At 34.6% G+C, this 26,468-nt stretch overlaps 3 protein-coding genes across 4 annotated transcripts in view; 2 read left to right on the plus strand and 1 right to left on the minus strand.

Annotated features, from left to right (window-relative positions):
- The window catches only part of FAM186A (family with sequence similarity 186 member A), an 81,194-nt gene extending 59,289 nt beyond the window's left edge, over positions 1–21,905 (plus strand). The window contains exon 8 of the mRNA XM_036235863.1: positions 21,737–21,905. Coding sequence (XP_036091756.1) covers positions 21,737–21,905 — 169 coding nt within the window. The remainder of the gene's footprint in view (positions 1–21,736) is intronic.
- Positions 1–22,404, minus strand: part of LARP4 (La ribonucleoprotein 4) — a 144,122-nt gene extending 121,718 nt beyond the window's left edge. Inside the window, exons 1-2 of one of the 2 annotated variants that reach the window (XM_016151829.2) lie at positions 22,166–22,404; positions 6,782–6,919 (exon numbers count right to left, since the gene is read on the minus strand). The gene's annotated coding sequence lies outside the window, so the exon portion shown is untranslated. Of the gene's footprint in view, positions 1–6,781; positions 6,920–22,165 lie in introns of those variants that run through there. The other variant, XM_036236240.1, reaches the window with a different exon arrangement.
- Positions 22,405–22,507: 103 nt separating this feature from the next.
- The window catches only part of LIMA1 (LIM domain and actin binding 1), a 73,760-nt gene continuing 69,799 nt past the window's right edge, over positions 22,508–26,468 (plus strand). The window contains exon 1 of the mRNA XM_016151825.2: positions 22,508–22,642. The gene's annotated coding sequence lies outside the window, so the exon portion shown is untranslated. The remainder of the gene's footprint in view (positions 22,643–26,468) is intronic.

Genomic DNA, 26,468 nt, shown 5'->3' on the forward strand with positions numbered 1-26,468 from the left:
GTTTTAATTACTCCTATCCCTTTCTCCATCCATTACCCACCAGGATAATTGATACCAATGAGGAAAAATGACCTCACAGGGAAAAACCGTTAGACAGTTAGAAAGGCAGTAAACTGAATAACCTGTTATAGGTGACAAGAATTAATAGAATACAAGCTAAATAAATGTCCCCGAAGAAGTTACTGATAATGAAGCAGAAACAGTTATAAAGAATCAAGTATTCAATATACAGTTGAAATAAACTCATTAGATGATATAAACAGCAAAAAAAAACATAGCCTAAGATCAGGTCAAAAAACTTTTCCAGAAGACACTAAGAAGAAACAAGATGAAAAATAGAAAAATGAAAAATATATGGAGGCTAGACATAGAAATAACACCATTTATATAATGGTAGTTCTAATCGGAGAGAAAAAGGTAAATAGAGGGAAGATGATATATGAAAAACACAAGTGAGAACTTTTAAAGAAAGACTGACATTGAAAGGGTGTGTAGGGTAATAAATAAATAGGGTTGATATATAAACTTAGTGATATTTAATATAGAGAAAATGCTAAAAACTTTCCAAAAAGACTTCTCAGCGGCAACATGAAAAGCAGGAAAACAATATTTTAAAAATACTGAAAATGAAGGGGCGGGGAGAGAGAGTTGAAGTATTTGTCCTAGGAAGGTAGAAGATAACAAGCGTTGATAAGTTTCATAAATTAGGAAAAATAAATACAAGTCAGAGTCTTAAGTTATGAATAACAAAAGGAAGAAAAAATATAAAATGCATGTTTTTCAAACTTATGGAAAAATTGATTTATTCAAGGAAATTAGCAAAAAGAAAAAAATGAAAAAATTTAAATTAAGATGGCAAATTTACCAGAGAAAAGACAGAAGTCTCAGACTATATTAAAAAATAAGATCTAGCAATATAATGTCTACAAGAGACACATTTAAAAGAAAGGATAGGAGAAGTTAAAACAAAAAGTTGGGGAAAGGTACCTAAGAACCAAAAGAAAGCCAAGCAGACATCTAAAATCAGAAATAGAATTTAAGGCAAAAGCAGCATTAGGGGCAATGGGAGACAATAGAACAAGAACATGTAATACAATACATTTATATTGTTAATGTAGATGCTTACAACAATATAGCCTCAAAATAGATAAAGCAACAAATGACCTGACTCTTCCCTGATAATACTGCCTCACCTGCAGCTCTCTCAAATGATGTCTATTTTAATTCCCACGACTTCCTTATCACATGGCCTAGAAAAGAGGTAGGAGTCTTCCTCATTCCTCAATGATAATTCCAGATTATTCTCCCCTACTCTCTTTATATACTATGTAAAATATTATGTATATTTTATATATAATAGTACTTGATTTTAAACTCCTGTCTTTAGACTACATACCACCCACATTGCTTTTTCTGTTGAAGTTGTTTACTTCTTCTTTGCTCACTGTCACTATATCCAATACTTCTGTCATAATCCCTCACAATTTCAATATTCATACAGATCTTTCCAAACCTGGCCTTGCAATGTTTGATCTGCTCTCCTTTAGTGATTTCATCCTCTAGCCATTAGTCATACCCTTAACCTTGTCATTACAAACAAACAAACAAACAAACCCTTGCACACCTTCCATAATCTCAATTTCACACATTTCATTCTTCAAACATTACCTCTTTAGAGCTCACTTCCACTAGTACCTCAATTCCAACAATCCTTTGATCTTCATAGGACCTTGTACTTCATTGGTTCTACCACCTTTCTACTGCCTCCTACCTCTTCATGTCCTTGACCCTGTAACCCAGCATAAATTCCATGGTCAATAATTATAATCAGTCCCTTGCATATTCTCTCAACTCTAACTCACATGTTCCTCTCTTGCCCTGAAGTACTCCTTGGCGGAGTACTCCTATAGCTGCACCACAGCAGCTGAATGAGGCCTCGGGGAAATATTCAAACTTGTTAACTGTTCTTACTTTAATCATCAGTCTCAAGTGGCCCCATACTACTGCCTAGAAAACATACTATGTTTCCCTAATGCATTCACTATGACATTTTTAAACAACAATTTTATATTTTCTCCTGTCTCCTCCAATCTCTGAGAACTTCTCTTACCTCCTTTCTTGGCATATGACCTAGCTCCTTACTGCACCAAGAAAATGGAAGCAATCATTATTAACTCCACATACTTCTACTACCATATCTCCCTAGCTATCTGCATTTGCACCCTTCTATTCCACTTTCTTCCTTGTTACCTGTAGATGAATTATCTGACTCCTATCTAATGCTGGCCCCTCCACTTATACACTAGATCCCATCTCCTCTCTTCAAGGACATTGCTTCAATAATTCTTCCATCTCTCTCTGTTTCATCAATTTTTTCCTAACACAGTTATTTTTCTCAACTTAAAAAAAAAAAAATCAAACAACTCAGACTCATTTCCTCTGCCAGTTACTGCCCCTTTTCTCTCCTTCCGTGCACAGCAAAACTCCTTTCAAAAATTGGGCAAACTTGCCATCCCCAATTTCTCTCCTCTTCTAAACTCACTCTAATCAGGCCTTTCCCCCTACTCCATCATCAAACTTACTCCCAGCAAGTCAGCAACAACCTCCATATTGTTAAATCCAACTGTCCATTTTCAGCCTCCTCTTACATGACCTGTCAGCAACATTTAAACTGTTGATCACTCACTTTCTTTGAAATAGTTTTTCACCTGGGTTCCAGGACATCACAATCTCCTGGTTTGCCTCCTACCTTTTTGGCTGCTTCTATATCTTTTTGCTCGTTCTTCTTCATCTCCCTGATCTCAAAATGTTAGAGTAGTTCAGAGTTTACCCCTTAGACCTCGTTTCCTGTCAACACTCCATTGATGGTCCCACTCAGTATCATGGTTTTAAATTGCCATATATATGCTGATGACTACAAATTTATATCTCAGCTTTGACTTTGCCTCTGAACTTTGCCCCTGAATCTAGTCTTATTTATCCAACTATCCATTTTATATCATCAGTTGGCTGAGTTCCTGATAGTCTGCACCAAGTCTACTTACTCCTTATGTTTTGTCCATAATGATAGTTTTGCCTTAAATTTGTAGCTCAAATTTATCTTATATAAAATAGCTACCTGTTTTGTTTCTGGTTTGTTTGTTTCTGTTCATATTAGCCTCAAATAACTACTTATAGCTCTTTACTTTCAACTTATCCATATTCTTTAATTTTAAGTGTGTCTCTTACATATAATATATTGCCAGATCTTAGTTTTTAACCTAGTCTGATATCCAACCTGAGTATCTGCCTTCTCAGAAACTGATGGGTTAATTGATTAACATTTATTATAACTTATATTAGGACTTATTTTTACCATCTAATTTGTAAAGATTTGTAAGATGGACAACTGTCTAATGAGCTGATTAGGAAAAAAGATGAAAATAATCAAATCGCATAATGAAATCAAGAGAACTAGCTATAGATACAACGGAGATAGAAAAGACCAAATACCTATAAATAAACTGAACAGTAATTAAAGACCTTAACCTCAGAAAAAAGCCTTAGACTTATATGGTTTTACAGTGAGTTTTACCATGCCTTCAAGGGACAGATAATCCCTTTATCAATTAAATTATTTCAGAAAATAGAAAAAGAAAAGCTGCCTAATTATTTATTCTAAAATCAGATAGAAGAAGAATAATAACCCATGTTACTGATAAAAATAGATTAAAAAATAGCTACAAATAAATATTATTCAACTGAACTCAAAAGTCAAGGTGTTCTTCCAGGAACACAAGAATGGCTTAACATGAGAAGACTATCAATGTTACTGACCATATCTATGGATTAAAAGAGAAAAATCACATTATCATCCCAAGAGTTGCAGTATAAAACACTTGATAAAGTTAAACATTTACGTTTCAAATTTCTTCAGAAACACAGAAACATTTCTCTATACTAGCAACAATGAACCAGAAATGGCAAACTACCATTCACAATAGCACCAAAAATTTAAAAATATTTAAGACAATACTTTTACCCTAAAAAATTCATAAATATAAATATGACAATACTTTTACCCTAAAAAATTTTAAATTTATTAAAGGACAGAATTTCTAAAAAAAAAAAAAGATAAACTATGTTCTTAAATAAGACAACTTAGTTTAGGAAAGATGTCAGTTCTTCCTAAGTTAATCTATAAGTTCAAATCTGATTTTTTAAATGTTAGCTAGAACTTTTTTAGAAACTTGACCAACTCATTCTAAAATGTATATGGAAGCGTAGCCCATGAAAAAGAAATTCAAAAGGGGATTATAATACCAACTAGTAAGACCTATCACACTAGAGATATTTTAAAAAAAAGAAAACCAGCAGAGCACAAGAACAAATAAACAAACAAACAAAAAATAGAAAAGACAGAAAGCTCAGAAACAGACCCATGACACACAGAACTTGGCCCATGAAAAAAGTGGCACCACAGACTGCTTAAAAATTATGTTGATAAAACTGGTTCACAATATTAAGAAAAATTAAGTTAGATCCCTACCTTACTAAACATAGAGGTAAACTTCAAATGTCTTAAAGATGTAAATGGAAAAGTAAAATTATAAAACTAATGGAAGAAAATGTGGATAATATCTTTGTGACTTGGGTGAGAAAAGGTTTCTTAAACAAGATGTAAAAATACAAAATTTAAAATACCTACAATGTACACTTTAAATTAATCTTTCAATTTTATTTGTCAATATACCTCAAAAAAGCTAAAATAAAATATCAAAATGGAATTTAAGGCCAAAACTTAATGAATTATTTTACCAGCATGACAAATTTAAGAGATGATTAATACCAAATCTTGGCAAAAGGTGTGGGGAGACTGACCTCTTGTTCTCATTTTTAGCCATTCTGGGAAGCAACCTGTGTATGTGCCTTGTAATCCCAAGATCTCTTGGGTATATGTCCTAGAAAAATATGTCATATGGATTACCAAGGGAACATATACGGGTGTTCATCCAACTCTTTCCAGGATAGCCGGGAGGTAGAAGTAACCCAGGTTATTTTAACCAGGAGAACAGGTACATAAAATAGGATGAATGCAGACTGTGGAAGGAATGCAGTAACTAAAAGCAATAAACTAGGTGTGCATATAGTGCACAGATAGATTATAAACATATAATATTAAGTGAAAAAGAAAAAAACAGAAAAATATTTAAAGCACAATATTATTTATGCATATTAAAACAAATACACATTCTTTGGTTTCTATGACTTCCCACGCCTCGTCCTTAACACTATACAGAGCAAAAAGAAAAGCAAATAAAAATTCCTACAACTGATACTAAATACAGAAAAAAAAAAAATCCTATAATCTCCAACTTACAAGTAAGTTGGGAAAAACACAGTTGAGACCATCCAGAACCCCTATAAGTGTGTAGAGGTCACAGAATCTGCTTGAAAAAAGGTGAGAAATACAGAGGATTTAGTGTTGGTAGAACCCTGTAACATCAACAAGGGACGCTCTCAGAAAGAAATCAGCCAACCCCTAGTAAGAACAGTTGAGAGCTGGTCTGAAACCTGGCAAATCAGCACTGGCAAAAGAAGTCAAAACATAAGGGCTTGGTAAATTCTTAGGCACAAATGTGACAGTATGGGGAAAGTGCAACTTTAAGAAGAAAAAGACATTTTGAAAAGTAAAGTCAAGTTCCTTGGAGACAGCAGCCAGTAGTGAATGAGAAATAGAAAAGAAATAACTGGTAATAAGTAACCCCACTGAAAAAAAACAATAGGAGAATCGGAAGTCTGACTTAAAAAAAAAGCACATTATAATTAAGAAAACTGCTCTTCACTACAGAAACAGAAGAGGGAGTGCTCGAGCTGAAAAAACAGGAAAAGGCCCTAAAATCCCTGTCCATTCTCTTAAAAAGATCCATTTTTTAAAAGCTGACCCAGAAAAATTCAACATATTTAAACATAAGAAACAATAAAATCTCAGTAGCCATACAAAGTTTCTATTAGGAAAAACACACACACACACACAAAAACAATCACAAATTTTGACAGATGAAAGCATACAATAAAAAAATGCTGTCCTACGGCAGAAACCAAGACTAAACTATAAGTTACAGTAATGGATCCTGTGGTGTGCTCCCCAAATACCTGTTTCAGAACTAAAGTACTCATACCTCCAGTTGCCAGAATATTGGCGGGAATTTCCTGGGAACCTGGGAATTTCCAGGTTTACCTGCATCCAATGACTGGTCCATGCCAAAATACAGAGGTCCTTGCCTCAAAATAGGAAAACTCTGAAGGGCCATCCCAACCTCAAGGCTCCTGATGGGATGGCCTGAGGCCTTTGTTGAGACTCATCACAATCAGTGGTATATTGCAGCCAACTCCTACTGGCCCATGAGAGCCAATTTTAAAATTTTTAGGAATTTTGCAAGCAGGTTGTTAAACATAGCCATTACTAAAACTTATTATATAAACTCAGAATTAAATAAATTATATTCAAAACCAAGGTAAATCTTAATATTCATTACTTCCTAATGATTTTACTACATTACTACTTAATATCCATTACTTCCTAATTATTTTACTGTATTACTGTTATCTATGCTCTTAAGATTATGTCTATTGTTTCTGTATGGGTGTTACCGTGCATTTCTCCCCAGATCCACATTCAGTGACATCATATTGGTAGCTTAAAATTGCCACAATAAAAGGATTTACATGCTGGAAAGTGTTACAAATCAGAGAATATTTCCCCCCTTGAGAATTGGTTGTTAAACATTTACCAGCATACCACTAACTGCAGTTCAGCATCTCCTCTGTTCAGTCTTCCCTTCTTTAGGTTGTCACAATTGTTGATTCCAAGGGTGCTCTCCAATGAACTTCTGTATACAAATCCCTGTCTCAGAGTCTATGTCCCAGGGAATGCAACCTAAAACAAAACAACAACAAAAAAATAGCTAAGACCAATGTACTATATAGAACATAGAGGATGAAAATAAGAAAAGCAAAGTGAAAGAAGTAGATTAAAAGGATCAAAGAGAAAGTAAAGTAATATAGAAATCAGACAAATATCAATACACATATTTCTGGATGCCTTGAAGAATAAAATAATAATAATGGAATAGAATATTTACAACTATAATTCAATCACATTTTTCTTGGGGGTGAGGAGTGGGTATGGAAGGGATGAAGACCTCAATCTATATTTATTGAAAAGGGCACACCATATACCAAGTTAAATAGACCCAGATTGGTCATTGCTTAGATTTATCCTAGAAAATTATTGTTTTAATATAAAGAAAAAATTTATTGTGCTTCCTGGCAGAAAAACTAAGTCACTTTCTAAGGATAGCAAACCAATTTGGCATCAGAGTTCTCAGCAACATTCAAAGCCAGAAAATAGTAAAGCAACATTTACAATATAATCAAGGGGAAAAAATGTACACCAAGGATTTTAAATGTAGACAAACTGTTCTACAAGTAGTAAGGCTATAGAAAAAAGTTTTCATCTGATAAACACCTGGGACTATTATACTCATGAGTCCTTCCTAAGGATAAACTGCACCCGACTGAGAGAGGACTGAGAAAACTTCAGCAGAGAGACTGGTGGTGCACACTGAATATATTTAGATATACCTACCACTAAAACAAAAGTGGGAATAAGAATAGTATATACGTTTTATTTGCTCTGATAGTGTAATAACTTTAAAAAATGAGAGAGGGGAGAGAGATAAAAGTAGAACAGCTCACTGACTGTCTAACAGGTAAAACAGAGTTAAAGGATGTCATTTAAAGCCAACAAACTGATTATTATAAATCAAAACATATTAAAGATGACAAGAATAAACATTAAGAAAAATAATACTATTAACTAAAATTGGATAGTGGCAGGCACAGAGGAGAGAGAAGGAGATGGTGTCAAGTTCTTTCATTGTGTTCCAAGTAGGGAACTAATAGTCAACGTGTAAATAAAAAGAGAACCAAGGTATTATGTGAGTATTGGTATAAAAGGAATCATTAGAACAAATATATAAATTTTCCTAAATATCAAGAGAAGTACACACATACACACACACAGAACAGCAGAGAGCAAAGGAAACTGAACAAACAGTTTACTGGAAAACCATGCATTGTTTTGTATATATAAAGATGACATAACTGAAATAAAACATAGCAGTTGTATGTGTGTATACACACACACGTACACACACACACACAAAGAGGCTTAAACCACTTATTAAAATGATTTTTAAATTGACTCACAAATTAAAACCCCACTCTGTGCTGTATATAAGAGATCCTAGGATAAAAGAATGAAAAAAGATGTACTGAGTGAATGCAAATTTAAAAAATCTAGGATTATAATCTTAATATCAGATAACATAACATTCAGGCAAAAAGTATTAAATGAGATAAAGGACACTTTATAGTGCTAAAGGCTACAATTCATTATGACCCTATAATAGTCATGAATATCTATGCAACAAATAATATAGCAACAACTTTTGTAAAGTAGTAGCTACAGAAGAAGATTGGAGAAATAGAAATGACTTTAATGCATACTGTTCAGTCCAAGGCAGTTCTTAGAAATAACAACAAAAAAAGAAGAAGAAAGTAAGAATTTAGGAGACCGAAAAAATGTTGGCCCATACAACAGATAGCATATCAATCTTTTACTATAAAATGTTCCATGAAGGCATATCAATTATCTATTACTGCATAACAAATTACCCGCAAAATTTAATGGCTTAAAACAAGACACATACATTATCTCACAATTTCTGTTCAGTAGCAGTTTAGAAGGTTAGTAGCAGCTTAGCTGGCTGGTTCTGGCTCAAGGTCTCTCATGAGTTGTAGTCAAGATATTGGTGGGGCTGCAGTCATCTGAAAGCTTGACTAGGATTGGAGGATCTGCTTCCAAATTGGCTCACTCACATAGGTGAAGGCTAGAGGCCATAACGACCTCTCCATAGAGCTTTTTGAGTATCCTATGATGTGGTAGCTGGCTTCCACATCATTTTATTCTCAGAACAAATGATCCAAGAGATACAGAAAGGATGAAGTCACAATGCCTTCTTATGACCTTCTCAGAAATGCCACATGGTCATTTCTGCCACATTTTATTCATTAGAAGCAAGTCCCAAAGTACTATCCATGTTCAAGGGGAGGGACTCTACCTTTTGAAAGGAGGAATATCAAAAAATTTGTGAATTGTGTTTTAAAACCACCACAGATAATATACCAAAAGTAAAAAAAAAAAAAGTACTGTTTTTCTATTAAAATAAAAAAAAATTAATCTTTTAATATATAGTCTACTGTCAATGCCAAGATAACTGAAGTTTCTTAAATCACTAAAATATTCTACACAAGATCCTATTACTTTTTGAGTCTTACATTCTTAGAAGTGATTTAACAGGCAAGGGAAAGGAAGAAAGAGAATGTTTAAGAGTTAGAGCAAAAAATACACAGAAACAATGTTTGGTCCACATGACTCACTAATGGGAATGTTCCAACATTATCTGACTTGTTTGAAAGACAAAGACCTTTTAAGAATAGTGCAATTTAAGATTTAGACCTCCTCCTGCTGGGATTTAAAGGGTTTTGCCTTGATAAGGAGCCTCAAGCAGAGGACAGGATAAGAGGATAAAATATCAAGTCTTTCTTGTATACATGTGGTGGTGATCTCTAACTAGGATAAAAACTACTTATGAAAAACTATCTTTTCTTTCTTTTCTATCTAGTTTAGCTGTCCAATAAATGAACTATCTAACATAAATCAAGATAAAAAAAATATGGTCTGCCGTCATTTCAAGAGCTAATGAATAATTAATTACAAGAGTGCTGCAACTAAAGCCCTGGCTTCCAATTCTGCTAGGTAAATGAGTTAATCACAGTTCATAGTTCTAATTTTATTCAACTTCTATTTAAAAATTCCTGTTTAATGATCAAAACACTTAACAAAATCAGTATGGAAAGAAAGCACCTTAACATAATAAAGGCCATCTATGACAAACCCTTAGCCAACATTATACTTAATGGTGAAAAACTAAAAATCTTCCCTTTAAGATCAGGAACAAGGCAAAGCTGTCCACTATCGCCACTGTTATTCAATACAACATTGGAGGTCCTAGTGAGTGCAATCAAGCAAAAGAAAGATATAAAAGGCATACAAATAGGAAACGAAGAAGTCAAACTGTGACTATTTGTGGATGACATGATTCTCTATATAGAAAACCCTAAAGACTCCATAAGAACACTACTAGAAACAATAAGCAAATACAGTAGTTTCTGGATACAAAATCAATGTTCAAAAATCCATACCATTCCTATACTCTAATAATGGAGTATCAGAAAAAGAAGTGGGAAAAATAATTCCTTTCACAATTGCAACAAAAAGAATAAAATATCTAGTAATAAATCTAACAAAACATGTGAAGTCCCTATATAATGAAAACTATAAGACCCTATCAAAAGAAATCGAAGATGATACAAAGAAATGGAAAGTTATTCCGTGTTCTGGGATTGGAAGAATCAACATAGTTAAAATGATCTTATTACCTTAAGCATTATACAGATTTAATGCAATCCCCATCAAAATCCCACAGGCATTTTTTAAAGAAATAGAACAAAAAAAATCATCAGATGTGTATGAAAGCACAAAAGACCCTGAATTACTAAAGCCCTCTTGAGAAAAAAGAATGAGGCTGGAGGCATCATTCTGCCTGACTTCAAATTATACTACAAAGTGACAATAATCAAACTGACATGGTATTGGCAGAAAAACAGACACACAGACCAATGGAACAGAATTGAGAGTCCAGAAGTAAACCCATGTTTATATGGACAAATGCTTTTCGACAAAAAAGCCAAAGACATACAGTGGAGAAAGGAAAGCTTCTTCAATAAATGGTGCTGGGAAAACTGGAAAGCCACTTGCAAAAGAATCAAACTAGACTGTTGTCTATCACCAAAATTAACTCAAAATGGATTAAGGACCTGAATATAAGACCTGAAACAATAAATTGCATAGAAGAAAACATAGAAACCAAACTCAAGGACCTTGGACTTAAAGAAGATTTTATGAATTTGACCTCGAAAGCAAGAGAAGTAGAAGCAAAAATAAATGAATGAGACTACATCAAACTAAAAAGCTTCTGCATAGCAAAAGAAACCATCAATAAGATACAGAGACAACCATCCAAATGGAAAAATATATTTGTGAGCAACGCCTCCAATAAGGGCCTAATATCCAAAATATGCAAAGAACATATACATCTCAATAACAACAAAAAAACAAACGATCCAATCAAAAAATGGGCAAAGGACCTGAACAGACACTTCTCCCTAGAGGACATGCAAATGGCCAATAAATATATGAAAAGATGCTCAACATCGCTAGCTATTAGGGAAATGCAAATCAAAATCACAATGAGATACCATCTGACACCTGTTAGAATAGCTATAATCAACAGGACAAGTAATAAAAAATGTTGGAGAGGATGCAGAGAAAAAGGAACCCTCACACACTACTGGTAGGACTGCAAATTGGTATAGCCACTATGGAAAACAGTATGGAGGTTCCTCAAAAAACTAAGAATTGATCTACCATATGATTCAGCAATCCCTCTACTGGGTATTTACCCCAAAGATTTGAAAACCCACATCCAAAAAGGTATTTTCACACCGATATTCATAGCAGCATTATTCACAGTGGCCAGGACATGGAAGCAACTGAAGTATCCTACGATAGATGACTGGCTAAAGAAGCTTTGGTACATATATACGATGGAATATTCCTCAGCCATAAGAAGAGATGAAAAACTGCCATTTGCAACAACATGGATGGACCTTGAGATAATCATGCTAAGCTAAATAAGCCTGACAGAAGTTGTTGAAAATCACATAATATCACTTATACCTGGGATATAAACCTAAAAGCAACAAATGAACAGGATAAAGACTTATGGACATGGACAATAGGCTAGCGGTGGAGAAGGGAGTGAAGAGGGGAGAGGTAGATGGGGTAAAGGGGGTCAAATATGTGATGACAGAAAGAAATCTAACTATGGGAGGTGAACACACAGTGCAAATATATATATACCTTACTGTTAAAGTGTACAGCTGAAACTTATTGGATTTCATTAACCAATGTCACCATAAAATAGTAATTAATTACTTTTAAGAAAGAAAGAAACTAACTCCTGTTTACCAGATCCTGGCATCGACTAATACGTAAAAAACAATATTAATCAAGCAATCCCAAAACACAATTCTATATCTCCTTAATATATCTAATGAAAAAGTCTCCTAGTGAAACGAGATAAACTGAGCACATCTGGGGCTCCTGTCAGGGTAAAGAATCGCTCTTTATTTAGAACCTATTTTTTTATATAACTTATTTATTTAGAACCTTTATTTAGAACACTATTTAGAACCAACTGCCAGAGCTCAATTATCATGAACTTCCATCATATTTAAGAATTGGAAATAAGTTTGCGTTCTAGATAATGTCAGTTCCCTTAAGGTTAGAGCCTGGATTAGTTTGCTGAACTTTTCTTCCTTTGGAAGGCATTATACGTATTTGTGCCAATATGCTTTAACACAATCCAATATTCCACACAATCCAACGGACCTAGTTCTGGGGTGTTCCTTTTAAGTTAGAACCTGGAAAATGTTAATGTTTCTGACAATTACAATAACTAAAACTTTTAGTTCCATTTACTTTACTTTTCCCAGTTTATTTACAAAGACAGAATACTTTAAGACTAATTTAAAACAAATATAATAAGAGAGTAACAAGTCTGAGGTGTACTACACAGAGTATATGATCTTAGGTAAGTCACCTAACTGCTTCAATTTCTAATCTCTAAAGTGGCAATAGTAATATTCACTCTAAACCATCAGGTCACAGTCAACCATTAATGACTTAATGTTGGCTGAACTCATTATAACAAAATCTCTTTTCAGTATTTAGTGCAGGAGTTGGCAACCTATAGCCTGTGGGTCAAATCTGACCCATGACCTATTTTGCATTGCTCACAAGCTAAAATAGTTTTTACATTTTTAAAGAAGTATGAAGTTCTGATAAATATGATAATCAAAGCCATTATGGGCAGTTAATGAGGAAATGAGGAAAGAAAAAGAATGAGGAAATTGTATTTGAGACTATTCATTTAATAAATATTTGAATGTCTAAACAACAAGGTAACAATGTGCTGAGCACTGATGATATAACAAGTGAACAATCAGGTAAACAATCCCTGCTCTGATGGATTGGAAGAAAGTAGTAATGGTAAATCTGCAAGTTAATAAAGGAGATTATAGAAGGGGGGCTTAATACAAATTTGGGATGTCAGAGGAAGTTTTCCAGAGGAATGACCTCTAGGATAGAATGGAATGAGGAAAAGGTTTACAGTCAACCCCTGAACAACATGAGGGTTGAGGCTCCAATCCCCAGAGTCAAAAAATTCGAGTATAACTGTGACTCTCCCAAAACTTAACTATTAATAGCCTACTATTGACCAGAAGCCTTACCAATAACATAAACAGTTGATTAACACATATTTTGCATATGTATTATATACTGCATTCTTACAATAAAATAAGCTAAAGAAAATGCTATGGAGAAAATCATAAAATAGATTTACAGTATGTGTTTAAAAAAATGCATATAAGTGGGCATGTAGAGTTCAAACCTGTGCTGTTCAAGGGTCAACTGTAATCAAGTGAAATAGGGGAAGAAAAAGTATTCCAGTTCAAGAGACTATCATGCAAAGGTCCAGAGGACAGACAGAAAGGGCATATTACTTGAAGCTCTACAGCAGGTCAGAAGAACTGAGACCTACCTACCTTGCAGAGAAATGGGAATAAAGTTAAAGTACTAAGAGATGAGGCTAGAGATATAAGCAGGCATCAGGCCATGTTGAGGGTTTTAGATTCAATACTGAGGAAAATGAGAAACGATGAATGGATTTTAAGCTGGAAAGTAACATACTGTAGAGCACATACTCTAGTGGTGTAAAGAATGGACTAAAGAGGACAAGTCACAGTAAAACTAGCCAATGAAATTGTAAATGCCATAATCCAGGTGAGAGATGGAAAGTACTGCTATCAGTGAGTACCAAGTGGAACATACTATACCTTTTATTTATTGTCTCTCAGCTCTAAATTCTTCTGTGTGATGCTGTTTATATTGACTTTACTAAATCTGGAATTTATTTTGATGTGAAATAGCACGTTATTTCTTGTTTTCATATGAATAGTCAATTGTCCCAATACTCTTTATTAAATAACTCACCAATGATCTGAAATATCATCTTTAATCACATCTTTAATATCAAATTAATCTTATAAACAAGGATGTTTCTAAGTTCTATAATGTTTCATTGATTTACCCATCCTAGTACCAATAATACCATATTGTGTATTAATTACTATGACTTTTAGAATTAGCTCATCAAGTCCCTAAGAAAACACTGTTGATTATATTTCACTGAATTTACAGACCAATTTAGAAAAAATGAGTATCTCTTTGATATTGAGAACTCCTACACATGAACATGGTACATTTCTCTAGTCATTTATATCTTCTTTAATGTTTTTCAACAAAATTTAAAATTTCTCCTTGTATCTTATACATGTTAGATTTATTCCTACATGCTTTATTTTTAAGATTATTGTAAACAACATTTTAAGTTTTCTCATCATTTATGGCTAAAGTATAGAAATGTATTTTAGATATTAATCTTATACCCAGCCATCTTGCTAAACTCAATTATTATTTCTAACAATTTATGATTATATACTTTCAAGTTTTCTATAAAGATATTGCCTGTCAATGTGTCTTCTTTTTAAGTTCTTATATTTCTTTTTTTCCCTTGACTTACTGCTCTCTCTAGGACTTCCTGTAAAATGCTGATCAGAAATGGTAATTAAAAAAAAAAAAAGAAGTGGTAATAGTAGACATCCTTACTTTGTTCCTGGTATGGGAGAGAGGTCTTATAAGCTTTTAATGTTGGAAATGTTCACTTTAAGTTTTTTGTAGATTTCTTTTAACAAATTAGGAGTTTTCTTTCTTGCTTGCTAAGAGCTTTTATCATGAATGGGTATTGAATTCAAATGCCTGTTCTACCTCTATTGAGATAATCATAGACTTTTCCCCCTCTAATCTGTCAATATGGTAATTTACATTGATAGTTTTTTTTTTTTTTTTTTTTTTTTAATGTTAAACCACCCTTTTATTCCTGGAGTAAACCCAACTAGATCATGGATATTATCTACTTAATACACTTCTGGATCTAATTTACTAATAATTTATTTATCATTTGTGTGTCTATAATAATGAAATTGGCGTTTAATTTTTCTTTCTCTTCCTATCTGGATTTGGTATCAAAGCTTTACAGTCTTATAGAAAGAGTTGGAGAATATTTCCACTTGTTCTATATTCTGGAAAAGTTTAATTAAAATTTAAGTAATCTAGTCTTTGAAAATCGGGAAGAACACCTAAATAAAGCCATCTAGGTCACGTGCTTTAACTACGGACCAAATTTACTTAGTTGTGCTTTCAGCAGCAAACACAGGCAGGCATTCCTTGAAGATATTGCAGATTCCATTCCAGACCACCAAAATAAAGCGAGTTATCATAATAAAGCGAGTAGTAATAGTTTTGCTGGTTGAAGGTCTTGCTTCAATTTGCAAAAACCACAACACCTGTATAGTGCAATAAAGCAAATCCAATAAAATGAAGTATGCCTATACCAGAATATCCACATAACAATGGCTTAAACAATAGAAATTTAATTATTTCTTCTAACTAGAACTCTCTCCAGAAAAGTGTTAAGGACTGACTGTTTTTCTTACTCTTGATCAGGGGTCCCCAGCCCCCGGGCTGCAGACTGGTACCTTCTGTGGCCTGTTAGGAACCAGGCTACATGACAAGAGGTGGGCAGCGAGCTGGCGAGCAAAGCTTCGTCTGTAGGTGCAGCCGCCTCCCAGTGCTAGTATCACCACCTCAGCTCCACCTCAGATCATCAGGCATTAGATTTTCACAGGAGCCCCTCCCTGCCCCTGGTGCCAAAAAGTTTGATGGTGCTGCATCTGAGTGATACTAGAACAGAAAGTGTTAAAAAGTGTATATACTTCTGAGCAGGCTCAAATTTATGCATGAACAAAAGGAACAAGATAAAGAAGAAGCTTTTGGAAATCAATCAATGAAATATTATTTGATAGATGTTAGTAATTCAAATATACACACATAGATATGACTATATTACATATACAGAATCAGAGAGTTCTGTGTATTTGTATGACAGAGATAGATCCAATGCATTATATAACAGTATTCTTGTACGTGCCAAAAAAAATAGAATTAGGGACTTTGAATTCTAATCCTAGCTTGCCTTCCTTTTGATTTAAGTATAAGGTACAAATCTGTACTTTTTATATTCTCAGGGCCTAATATGGTCCATAAATAGTATATAGAAAGTCAAATCTTCATTGTGTTCTTTAATAGAATGGGAATAGTGATGCAGCCATAATCATGTTAGTATGATCAATCTTACCGATCGAGGATATTTTGTTTTGGCAGATATTCTCAAAATAAAAATTAATAATTTTTCTGCAATATCTCAAAAGCACATTAAGATATTTGCACACATAACTGAGAATCTCTTGTTTACTAACAAACAAGGATGTGGAAATCTTCCTAATAAACAGCCAGGGCATTTTGAAAAGTTTTTCCTGCCTTTAGGAATAAAATTAATTGTGAAAGGGTAGTTGTTGGAGATCAAGAAGGAGGAACAAGAAGCAGTTTAAATTAGGCAGTACCATTGTCTCTTTCACAGGATGAAGGTGGGAGGTGGTGAAGAGGGCCAGAATCTGGTAGTTTAAGGTGACAGACACTAATGAGTATCTTTGAATTTTAAAGCTGCAGCAAGAGAGGACATAATTAAATTACATGAGGACAAAGAATGCTAGAAAAAGACTAAAAGGTGCTTTCAGGTCAGCCTTCCACTACAGCTGGGTACTGTTCTCACACGGTTCCCTAGAGAGTCTTCTACCACCAAGTGACATTTGAGGTATTAAACATGAGATAGGATTGGACACCTTGAGCATATGATCCTTAAGGGGCTGACAGTGCACACTTCCTGTTGAACTAGTTTCTTATCCTAGAGTCTGATCCCTGAGCTCAGATGTTCGCCTATTCTCCAGTACTTTTCAAACTCCTATCATTGTTACTAAAATAATGAATAAGAACCCAACAGATCAACTTCTGCTGAGGGGTATGCAATTTACCTACAGAAAATTTCTCAAACTATATGACGAAACACTGGGAGAAGTGGGAAAGGAATCTAATAATTACTGAATGTGTACTATATGCTAAGCAGAGTACTAGGTGTCATTTAATTTAATCCTCAGGACAACACTGTCACCTATTATTGCCAAGAAAGAAACTGAGATTTAGAGAAGCCAAGAAACTTGCCCCCTGACTCATGTTAAAAAGTCTGAGATGAAATGCAAATGAATTCTGACTCCAAAGCCTATGATATTCCACCAGAGCAAGAGATCACCTCCCAGTCAAGTGTTAATGTCTGGGTGTTCCCCAACTCCCTCAGTAAGGCATCATCTTCCTAGCTCTGTAACATTTCCACAAAAGAGTGACTTTTTACTGAAACAATTTAACATTCTGCAAACTAAGAATCTGACAAAAATCCCAAAAGTTTAAGTTCAGGGATATTACTGTATGTGTTTAAAATCCTAAGAGTAAAAGGAAGTACACCAATTGCCAACAATAAGTTTTTAAAAAGAAAAATCACTTCCTCCTTCATTTATTGGAATTGTTTGGAAGCAGAAGTCAGGAAATCCTCGTCCTTGATTTGTGATATTTATGTAATTGTTATTCCCAAAGAACAAAATTTATCTGCTTTATCTTTTGAAATTTTCAATATTGTTTCATTCGTCATTAATAGAACATAGTTTTGGTTATTTAAAGATTTCCACATAACAAGAATTTATTTTATTCCCTTTTCTACATTCTTAGAAAATGAAGCTATAAGCAAAGTAGGCCTAATTACTTTTTTATAATTAAAAAAAAAAAAAAGCATATTCCCTACAAAGATAACTTCACTATCCTAGTAATTACTTATGGCAAAATACCTTTAATACACATATATTGTTAATTGAATGAATTAACTATATATTTCAAATTAGTTAAAACTGATGAATTTTAAATAGATGTTTGGGAAGAATGCAAATTGTTCACATGTATAGAATTCATAATATCCAAGAATAACTACAGAATGCTTTTTACTTAAGTAAATTATTTTAATTATTAAAAGATTATCATAGTTACGTAGTTAAATGGAATAGAATAGAATGTCCAAAAATAGACCAACACAAATATATATCCCTTTAATTTTCAACAAGGAAGCCAAAGTAACTCAATGGGGAAAGACGGTCTTTTCAACAAATGGTGCTGAACAACAAGATATCCATATGGAAATGCTGGACCTTTACCTCACACCAAAAAATTAACTTGAAATGTATCACAGACCTAGAAGTAAGAGCTAAAACAATAAAATTTCTGAAACTATAAAACATAGGCAAAAATCTTTGTAACCTTGGGTTAGACACAGATTTCTCAGGTAGAATGAAAAAAAGCACAAGCCATAAAAGAAAAAATTGATAAACCACTTCCTCAAAACTTAAAACTGCTTTTTGAAAGATAACCATTAAGGAAAATTAAGAAACAAGCCATGGGCTGGAAGAAAATACTTTCAAAGCATGTATTTGATAAAAGACTTGTATCCAGAATATATAGACAATTTTTACAACTCAATAAGACAAATAATCCAATTAATGCTACCAACTTTAAATTGTCCAAAGCTTTTATGGAATACTTCATTAATTTTTTTATTTTCTGTATGTTAGTTAATTTTGACTGCAATGCAACTGAAAATAACGAAAATTTTTCCAGAATGTCACTAAAGCAAGGTCTTGCAAGAAATTAATGTTAGCTAATCTCTTTGCCAAACCAGAATAAAAAGAATGAGAAAATGCATATATAATAAAGGATATGCCTGACATACAACAATGGCAATTCATAAACTACAGGCCACCCATCTCGACCCTAGTACTTGACCAGTTTTTAAAATTTCAAGTTCTTTAGCTATACTTTTGAACTCAATTTTATTTTTACTGGATTGGTGATAAACAGAATTTTATTCAGAATATTTTAAAACGATTTATTTCAGATACTGTATTATAATCAACAACTTAAACAGTGCCAAATGGACTTCAAGAAAATTGTCTAACAATTTGTAGCTACTCCAGACTTCCTTCCCACTATTGTAGGAACACCATTAGAACAAAAATGCAATTAAGTTTGTTTTCCAATATTAATTATCAAAGCCACAATCATTTAAAGTAGACAATAATGTATTAATATACACTGTTATTCCTGACACTAGTTCTTTTAAAGTGAGAAATATCATCAACTGATACAACTGTGTACTACAGGTAAATCGCTAGGTGCTTTTCTTTAAAAGTGGAGATGACTAAATTATATGAAGATATTTGAGAATATAGAAGAGAATGTTAGATATGTGCTATGACTGATTAGTCATCTTCACTTTTTTGCAATATGTTCTGCTATTTTTGTTGCATTGTATCAAGTGTGTAAACAACTGCCTTTTTCCTTTAATCCTATTTCCCTCCTATTAGATAAAGGCTTATTATGTTTTACTAAACTATAAAGAGTATTAAAAACTTCTATGGTAGTATCGATATCTTTTTTAATTTATACACTAAATCGGAAATTGAGTCAGTAGTTGATTCTTCTAACAAATCTTGAATTTTAGTACAGCCTTTAAAAACTGTTCCCTTAGTTTTTGGTGTGTGTGTGCCGAAGTTGGCTGAGGAGTTTTATTAGTACCATTTAGGGTTACCAAATGTGTGCTCCATTTCTTGAAACCATGGACATGCCTTTCTGCTGTCACTCCTAAATGCTGAACTATAAAACAATCTTTACATCCAAATTTACATTCTTTTATTTCAAGCCTTTGTACTGTTCTGAAAACAATAACACTTGTTTTTCATTCCAATAACCTGGAAGCACAAGGTTATCTATTTCTTCCTTGGATGAGCATGATGATTTTTCTTCAATGATTGGTCAATGATTCTGAAATTTATTTCCATTAGCTTCGGTATCCCTCAATTTTCACTACCATTATTTTCTGTGTTTATTTTAAACTTCAGATTTAAAAAACTTAAGTCACTCTGTTACTCTGGCATTTTAGGGATCAGAATCTGAAAAATAATTTTGTTATGTTAGTAAAATTCACAATACTACTTGAGGGTTAACATAAAATTTTTGTTAATGGTTATATGATTTTAGAAATAGCATAAATTTTAAACTAAAATACCTATCTTGCTTTTTGATCTATACCTATACCTTCAATGAGACTTGCTGTTTCTTGAAACTCAACTCTTAGTTTTGATTCTTTTTTGAATAATATTTCCCAGACTATGAATGCTTTATTATGATTTGATTCAGCAAAATAAAAAGATGCCCACATTGACCACAGAAGAGTGGTTCCGACATGAATGTTGGTTGATATTTTTATCTAAGTTAACCAGTAAGACAAAAGTGAAACGGTAAAGAGATATGTTGAAACTTCATTCATTTATCATGACATGACTAACTTCTTTACTGACTTGGATAATAGTTTTCAAATACTAGAAAAATACTTCAATTTTTTTGTGCTACTCACGATGTCAAGGCCTCAGATGTGACACACCTTTAGGTTTAATTGTGATTGTCAATGTTTCCTCCATAAGCCTACTGCCTGTTTTTGTAAATAAAATTTCACTGGAACATGGCCATGCCCATTTTTTTATGTAAGAGTTGAGTAGTTGTGACAAAGACTAAATATTATTATACTGGAAAGCCTAAAATATTTACTATTTGGCTGTTTACAGAAAAAGCTGCAGATACTTGGTCTAGAAAACCAATAAACATGATTTGTAGCATTTGCCAGTTCTCATGGTGTAAATACTCCTATTGCAGTCAATTTCACGCTACAAATGTGCCATCTCTGAACACAGTTAGGAAGAGATACGTAAATTATAGAGTAATTCCATTATACAGATATATAACAGACAATCTCACCTTGAGCAGTTATTCATAAAATGAAGTAAAAAAAAGATAAGTTTTGAGTATTTACTATTTTTAAAATATATTTAACCATAAATTTACACAATTTGATTTTTAATAGTGGTTATGCTTAACTGGTTCATAAAACCCCTCAAAATTTAGCAATCAGCCTTGCAAACTGATAAAAGTCAACTGTACTACCAGCTCTAATTTCAAAAGGGCAATAAGGGAGGCTTTGGGACAGCAAATAATTTGCCTAGTTGGTTATGGGGCTGAGTCAAAATTCAAATATAGGTCCAAATTCTGACCCGGGTTAGGTTTCTTAGTGAATAAGGGCTTTTATTGGTTTGATTTAAAAAAAGAAAAAAAAATGCAGGCGGGGGTGAAGATAAATTGTGAAAACTCCACATGCAAGGGAGTAGCATCCCGTATTGATACTGCATACTCTTTTACATCCCCATGCTGCCTGCCGGTTTTGCTAGAGTCTTGATGCTTGATACCTATCCAGGAATATCTAGCTTGGATATTTGAAGAAGGCAACACTGAGTGGTCTAACTGCTGTTTGAAATTTAAAATTTTCCTTAACTGCTTTAGGAATTGGAAATACAGGCATTTACCACCACGAGCCTCTATAGTACTACATGAATTCCGAAAAGCTTCAGAAAATTTCTCTGAAACCTTACTACACTTGGTGTGCAAGAAAAGGAAAGGACACCACCAAATGGTATTCACGCGGCTTCAGGGAACCAGGGCAAGAATTTAGGGCAGGATGACCAAGTGCTAGGCCTCTTAAAGTTCTCTAAACCTTTCGCACAGCTTCTACGTGTAGGAATAATAACGTTTAAAGCTGCTGGAAAACTTGGTTATGGGGCGTCTAAATCCTTCATTTCATATGAGGAAACTCAGCTCTACTAAGGTGAAGCGACTTGATGAATGTCAAGCACTCGATCCAGAATTAATTTACAGCTCCTTCCACTACATAACACGGCCTCCTCTGAAACACCCTCCCTGCACAGAACTTACCCCGAAAGCACCAGGAACCTGGTCGGGGACTGGCCTAAGGTTGAGCCCAGGACAAACCTCCTAGTCGCTCCTGAGTCAAACTGCGGTAACTCTGAGTCAGAGGGGTAAGGCTAAAGTCAAGAAGCACAAAGTCCAGGGCCGTTAAGAATTGCGGATTCCTCAGTGAGCAACGGAGAGTTAGACGTGGGCCTGGAAAAGCAGCCAAACCCACAAGAGCCGGAGCTACGCGAGAAGCCCCTGGGGCAGGGTACGCAGCCGGCGGCGCGCACGTTCACCCCAAGGCTGCACGGGAGGCGGGCCGGCGTGCACGCCCCCGAGGCTGTGGGCAGGGTTAGGGGCGGGGCCCTGAGACGGACTAGGGCGGAGCCGCAGGAGCTCTAGGTGTTGCAGCCAGGTCACGACAGGTGCGCGAGGCAGAACGCCTGGGACCCGTGGAAGGGCAGGTAACATCGCAGAGAAAAGACGGCGCTTAATCAGGTAAAGGCCTTCTCGTTCCACATCCTCCACAGCCAAAGCGCGGAGACCCCGACTTTCCTCCACACGCTCTTTCTCCGGCGACTTCTGGGGCGGGGGTGGCACAAGGAGCGTGAATGCTTTAACTCTTGAAAGAGAGAGTGGAGGAACCGCTGATCCTTTGCTCTTTCCTCACTTTTGGGTACTGCTCTGGAGTTGGAAGTAACGTAGGACTGAAGCCTTTGCTGCCTGAGGGCGGGATCTGATAGGAACTCCCTCCTCTTCCATCGGGAACACTCCTTTCTAACTACATACTTTTTTGGTGTGGTGGAGGAAGGTGGCAATTCATCAAAATTCAAAATAATCTACCAGGAAAATAAGTATTATGCTATTTAACAGCTCTTTTCCTTTCTTCATCGTCAGCTACTTGCACCCTCGTCTATTTTTCTCCCCTTCCATTCTTCCAATTGAACTTCGTTTAAGAGACTTGTATCCTTTTGAGGTATGTTGAGTATATAACAATCCTTGCAGCTGGATGCGTCATCCCCGAATCGCTATCGTGTATACATCTCTGGCACCTGTCACCAACATACGTAGGTGTTAATATAAGGTAACCGTACACTTCTGACTACACCTACTGAACTTGAAGTTGTAAGTGCCATCTGGCGTCCGTCCTTGCCTCTTTCCTGGTGCTTACAACCACCGAGTTTAGTGATCCTGGTGAGAGATATTCAAACTACTGTTGTCTTTCACCTAAATCCAGCTGCCAAAAGCCTGCCCATTTCAGATGGTTTTATAAACTTGATTTTTTAAGTTAGTCAAAGTAGTTAAGGAATTATCAACCTTTAGGACAATACCCCTTTAGAGGCAAGGTCTTCTTTTGCATGAGGTATTCTTTATTTTGCTCTTGATTTATGTGGTTAAATGAAATAGTTTTTATCTGCATAGTTACTAACACTATTCAAAAATGATAAATATTTTAGGAACCAGGAAATAGCACTTTCTTCTGAGGTCTAATGTAGACACAAAATAAAATGACCCTCAACAAATATTTTTGTTCCTGTGGAGTTATAGTCTAGATGAAGGATGATCATGTCTTAGGTAGCCCTTCAGGGAGTTCTAGAGTTATCAGGAGAGAAGGTTTAAAAACAAAAAAAAGTGTGCATGCGTATATATTTCCTTGTTTTGTGCATAGCATAGTAGGTAATTAGGAACATTTCAATTTTTAGACAAAACATTGAGTGCCTCTTGTTTTGTCAGTTCTACTGCAGATTCAAAGTTCCAATCATCCTTTCTCTAAGAGTTTATAATCAAATGGGTTAGGCAGATCAATAGGTACAACTTATAGTATTAGTGAGGTCAGTGCTATACTACAGAGCAGCCCAGAGTGCTGTAGAACACAGAGAATAGTTGTTTTTTTTTTTTAACTTCTAGTTTTCCTTAAAGTAAACAATAATAGCAAAAAACCTCTGAGTAATAGTGTTCTCTTCAGTTCATGTATTTCTTACCTTGTGTTCTGTCAACATTATGGCCTTTCGAAGATGGAGTTAGGTCCAATTGTTAATTCTGCGGCAGTTCAGTAACTAGTTGGTGGAGCTATTTTCACTGTTCTGTACTGGAAGAATTGTTACCAGGTAGTGGCTAAACTGTGGAGCCACTGGGAAGAGAATAGTGTACTGGCAGCATTAGCGAAGGAGTGCCATTTTGTAAAAATTGCTCCATTGTGCAACTTTCTTTAACTTGTTACATTCAAATTTAGTCCTAGAATCTGGTTAAAGGGGGCCAAATTTCAACCTTTTAATAATTCTGAGAAAAGAAAACTGCAGAAGTGAAAACAATTCTATTGACAGCACATCTTTATAACAAGATACTGTTTCTTGCTAAGGCGCCCTCAAAATGTCTTTTTCTTTTGTCTTTGGAGTCAGGGGCAGGTTGGGTAAATAGGTAGAAGAGGAAAGAGTGAGAAATATTTGAAGAGTCTTTGTAGAGTTTTGATGATCTGAAGTCTATAAGTAGTCTCGAGTGCTCTTCATATAACTTCAGGCTTTTATTAATTGCTTACTTTGTGCCACTGTTCTGGTATACATAGGATGAACATGACATGGTCTCTTCTATATGATTGTCTTTCATTTTTTACATAGAGATGGTAAGTTAATAATACAGATGGTGGTTTTCCTGTTTGGCAATTTGAGCCATAATATTTGTTGAACACATTTTTTTGGACATTCCTTACCTCTTTTCTTTCTGTTTGCACTCTAGGAAAGTGGTCTCCCCCAGGAATATTTGGAAAGGCAGTTGGTATATATGCTTATAATTTGGGGACCTATAATGATTATGTTGTTTTCTTATAATATTTTTGAGTACGAAATTCTTCAAGACATATACACACACAAAAAAAAGTAGGCTGAGAATGTGGGAGGTCTTTAGACATGTTTGCCATAAAAGGCTACCTAACCACAATTTGGGAGAATTTGCCATCATTTACGTAGACTGTGAAATTAATTTTCAGGCATTCTTAATTTCATATACTCAGAAATAGCGAGTTCCATTTAGATTGCAGATAGGAGAATGTGTAACTTGGTTCTTAAGTCAGGAATTTCCATAAGAAAAGTCTTTTTTATTTTAAGATTGCTATGGTTTTTCACTGTATATTTTTTGATAAGAAGTTGAAGTACTTTATTTTGAATTGTGTACAGTCATCTTCAGGTGATGTTAAATTACTTAACACAGACTCTCAAGGTTTTTTAGTAACAAATAAGTGGTTGTAAATTGAGTAGCTTCTACTTAATGACTGTGGAATTGAAATTCTATGGTAAATGGTACTCTTGGTAGGACCATACTGATATGTTGTTAATTCTGTGACTGGATGCAAAGTCCTTGAGGCTCAGTCAAGTTATTGTGCTAATGCAGACCTCTTTTCATAAAAAGTACAAGGTTTGACCCAACAAACAATTTATTATTCAGCATGTCAAATGATTTCTTTATACTAGAAAATGTTTCTAGAGACTTCATACATCCAGTCATAAGAAGTTAACATGATGTCACAGAAATTTACATTTTTAAAATTTTCTTTCAAAGAATTTCTTAACAATGCTACTCTAAAACTAAGAACTTTCATTTTTAGAAAAAAAGATGCAACTTTTTTTACTTCTGATAACAAATGTAGAGCTTTTTTTCTCCCTTATTTATCCTATAACAGAGCTTACTATTTAGAAAACCTTACAATCCCTCAAACATATTTTTTCTTGCACACCAAAGTATTGCCAATTTTTGTGTCATTACCCATAGATGAATAATCCTGATACGTTTTTACTTGGTTTTAGATTTCCACGATCTTTTTTTCTTCCATAAATCGAAATTTAAGCAAATGGCCCAGGTTTCTTTTCTTCATAGTCAGTTTTACAAAACAGGTAACATTTGCTCAGATTTGGCTTCTGCCTCCAGCATTACAGGAAATCTGTCTGTCCATGCATAGACCAGTGATTTCCCTGTAATGGCTCTGTCACTATTCTCCTTACTGCTTGGGAACGTTTGACCAAGTGGACAGCTTTTCTGTTTCTTCCTTTCATTTGGCTTTCTTGACATGATTGTATACCTGGTTCTCTACTAATTGGACCGTTTCCTCCCATGCTCCTTTGCTAACTCACAGCCTTTTTGCCCCCTCAATGTGGATGTTTGCCATGGCCCTGTCCAGCATCTTAGTCTCATTATACTCTCTCCCTGTGCAATTTGATCTATTCCCATGACTTCAACATCTCCAATATGAGTGACTTGCAAATTTATCTTTTTTCAAAAAACTTTTTAAGTTTTATACATATACTTCTTGTTTTATTTTCACAAATACAAACAC

This window comes from Rousettus aegyptiacus, unplaced genomic scaffold (assembly GCF_014176215.1).
Source record: "Rousettus aegyptiacus isolate mRouAeg1 unplaced genomic scaffold, mRouAeg1.p scaffold_m13_p_2, whole genome shotgun sequence".
Classification (NCBI taxonomy): Eukaryota; Metazoa; Chordata; class Mammalia; order Chiroptera; family Pteropodidae; genus Rousettus; species Rousettus aegyptiacus.